Source organism: Heterocephalus glaber, unplaced genomic scaffold, assembly GCF_053883595.1.
Source record: "Heterocephalus glaber isolate CG9 unplaced genomic scaffold, H.glaber_assembly_v1.0 deba00001497, whole genome shotgun sequence".
NCBI lineage: Eukaryota > Metazoa > Chordata > Mammalia > Rodentia > Bathyergidae > Heterocephalus > Heterocephalus glaber.
The window spans coordinates 50844613-50847726 of record NW_028258320.1 but is presented as its reverse complement, the minus strand read 5'-3'; the positions used below and the strand labels follow the sequence as shown (position 1 = coordinate 50847726).

The 3114-nt window shown below is 45.5% G+C and overlaps 1 protein-coding gene across 1 annotated transcript; it reads right to left on the bottom strand.

Moving 5' to 3' along the window:
- Positions 1-2202: 2202 nt before the first annotated feature.
- LOC101722830 (olfactory receptor 13G1) lies at positions 2203-3114 on the bottom strand. Its single transcript, XM_004838984.2, has one exon. The coding sequence runs from the start codon at positions 3112-3114 to the stop codon at positions 2203-2205; it is 912 nt and encodes a 303-aa protein (XP_004839041.2).

The following is a 3114-nucleotide window of genomic DNA, read 5'->3' as shown; positions in this document are numbered from 1 at the left end:
GAAGGAATGAAAGACTCAGGAATAGTAGCTAATTAACAGTTTGCCCTGAGTGTCGCTAGGGCAGCAAATTTGTTTACATATTGACTATCTCAAGAATCACTCGGGCAGGTGTCATTTCAACCCAATTATTGTACTGAATAAATTTGATGAAATTGTCATTTTTATATTTCCTGTTATACTATCTTATAAACATTAACAGAAAATATATAATTGTTTTATCATCCTGTATTTAAATAATTGGAATGGTAAGTGGTTAATGAATGCTACCTCTGGATAGAATTACAAGTGTTTTGCTTTCCAATCATCTCCTTTATGCATATTTCCATTTTCTAAATTCAGTAGCAGAAAATATATACATGCAATGAAAGACAATCACCTGATTCTTCCATAGGGTATTGTTACATAGGAATCAAGAGAAAGCAGGTGTACATGTGAGTTAGAAGTGTGATCCACCTTAAGGATTCCCTGTGCAGGGGTCCCATTCAATTAGTATGGATGCTCACCTCAGTGCAGATTGCTTCCCTCTACACTAGAGTGATAGGGAGAGACCTTGTACTGAATTTTGACCTCAGATTTCATTGCTGATAGCACTTCTAGCAGGCCCTCTTCCCCTGGGATCAGAGAAGCAAAGCAGGCAATGCAATCACACTCAGTATTCCAAGTCCTGCTATGTGTGGTTAGAATCATCCTCAGTAAGACTCAAGTGACAAACCATCCCTTGCCATCCTCCTGGGCAAGGTTCAGAGGCCCCAAGATTGCACTGGAAACTCTTTCAATCACCATCACTCAAATGCCCTTGCCCACAGGAATCAGCTGTGTTTCAAATTAGGGAAAAATAGAGATGTCATGGTTCCTTTAACAATAATGCCACAAAAATGGCTCTGATGCCCTTTCCAAAACTAGGTCTAATTGATGAAAATAATCAATGCATCCTTCTTCCATTGTGGCAGTCAACTGGTCAGTTTCCTGAGAGGCTTCCATGTGCCTCGTACAGGAATAAGAATACAAGACAGTGACTATGCCAGCCAAGAGACTATAGTCTCTATGAAAAAAGACAAGTTAAAATTGGAGAGAGACAGAAAAACCAATATAGGTGGGACAAACAAGCCAACAGATCACCTCAGGTTTTACTTTAAGATCAATTCAAGACAAGACCCAGGACCCTGAGTCCAGGAGTCATAGCTACCAGCCAACAGTGATGAGCTTGAGTCTCTGGATCCTATGAGGATTTGTTCCAAGAAATCAGCCACCTCAAAAGGACTGAAAGCCCAATTACCCCAAGGAGTCCCCCTTCTGCCTGCATTGTCTCAACTACAAGTTCCTATTTCATACAACCAGCCCTGCTAGTTACATCTCTGTAGAAAGAGTAAAGACATGGCCCACAAAGAGCTTTCCTTGGGGCCCAAACTTTGAGCCGGGCCAGTGTTGACAGGGAAGCAGCTGGCCAATGTTGTTGGTGGATGCTGGACATAAGGATGAAAAACCTTTGACCACTTCAGACTGCTCCACAGAATGTTCACATCATAGACTTGGTGAGAGCACTGTCAAACTATCTCTTTCCAAGGTGCTCAAAATTAAGAGCAGATCATTCTTAGAGACTTTGCTTAAAGGAAAGATCTATTCTCCTAAAATCCCCAACCTCTTTCATTTCCCCAAGCACCCTGAACACATGCAAGCTATCCCTAAAGGGAAAGACACCCTTAGCTGTCAACATACATGACAGTCACAAAGTGGTGTTCACCAAAAACCCCTGTCTTATGGAAGACAGAGCTGACAGGGATGGTGAAAGGGTTCTGACCACTTTTGATGAATTCTTAAATTTATTTTGTGCTTGCCTTTCAAAGTCACATGGGACATTCCCTCAATCATCCCATGTCTGAGAGGTCAGGGGCTTCCCCAAAGTCCAAAGTACACCACTGTCAGAATGTTCCCAACTCATTTACATAGAATGTGTCCTCAAAAAACAGGACATGGCCTTTTAGGAAATGTTATGCCCTGAGTCACACCAACCACCACACACAAATACTGGGCCAAAGTGATTTCTGGCCAGGCTCAGGTGCAGGACAGGATTCTCCTGAGTGCAACATGTGACAGAGAGCATAACTAGAAAAGTTATGCTGAGTCCTATTTTATGAGTCACACCTGTTCCTCCCCCGACCATACTCACACCCTGGGCCATGATGAGGCTGCTGTCAGTCAGGCTCAGCTGCAGGACAGAAGTCTCCTGAGTGCTACTTTGATGTCTTTGTTTCTCAGAGGGTAGATGAGGGGGTTCAAGGTGGGTGCCACAGATGTGTAGATGACCGACACCACCTTGTCCTTGTTCAGTGTGTAGCTGGATGTAGGACGAATGTAGGTGTAGATGACAGTAGAGTAGTACATGGAGACCACCAGCAGGTGGGAGGAGCAGGTAGAGAAGGCTCTCCACTTGCCTTCAGCAGACCAGATGTGGAGGATGCTGGTGACAATGAAACCATAGGAGAGGACTGTCACAGAGAAATTCCCCACAGCCACTAACAAGTCCGCTGCAAAGACCATGACCTCATTCAGGTGAGTTGGGGAGCAGGAGAGTTTCAGAAGTGGGGGGATCTCACAAAAAAAGTGTTCAACCACGTTGGATTTGCAAAAGGGCAGGTGCATCATGAGGCCTGTGTGCACAGAGGTGTTGGTGAGGCTGATGGCCCACACGACCCCAGCCAGGAATGTATATGCCCAGGGCCCCATCAATGCACTATAGTGCAGTGGCTGGCAGATGGCCACATAATGGTCATAGGTCATGGCTGAGAAGAGCAGCAGCTCAGCCCCCAGTGACCATGTGAAGAAGAGCTGTGCCATGCAGCCCCCATAGGAGATGGTCTTCCTTGTCACCATGCTGCTCAGCAGCTTGGGCAGGATGGTGGAGGTGCAGAGGATGTCCACCAGGGCCAGGTTAGTAAGAAAGAAATACATGGGAGTATGCAGAGCTGGGCTGGAACTGATGGCCACCACAATAAGCAAGTTTCCTGAAAGGGCAGCTGTGTAGAGGCGGAGGAAGGCAGGAAAGAACAGCATTTGCAGGCTAGGGCTTTGGAAGAATCCCAAGATGAGGAACTCAGTGACCAGCATCTGATTCAT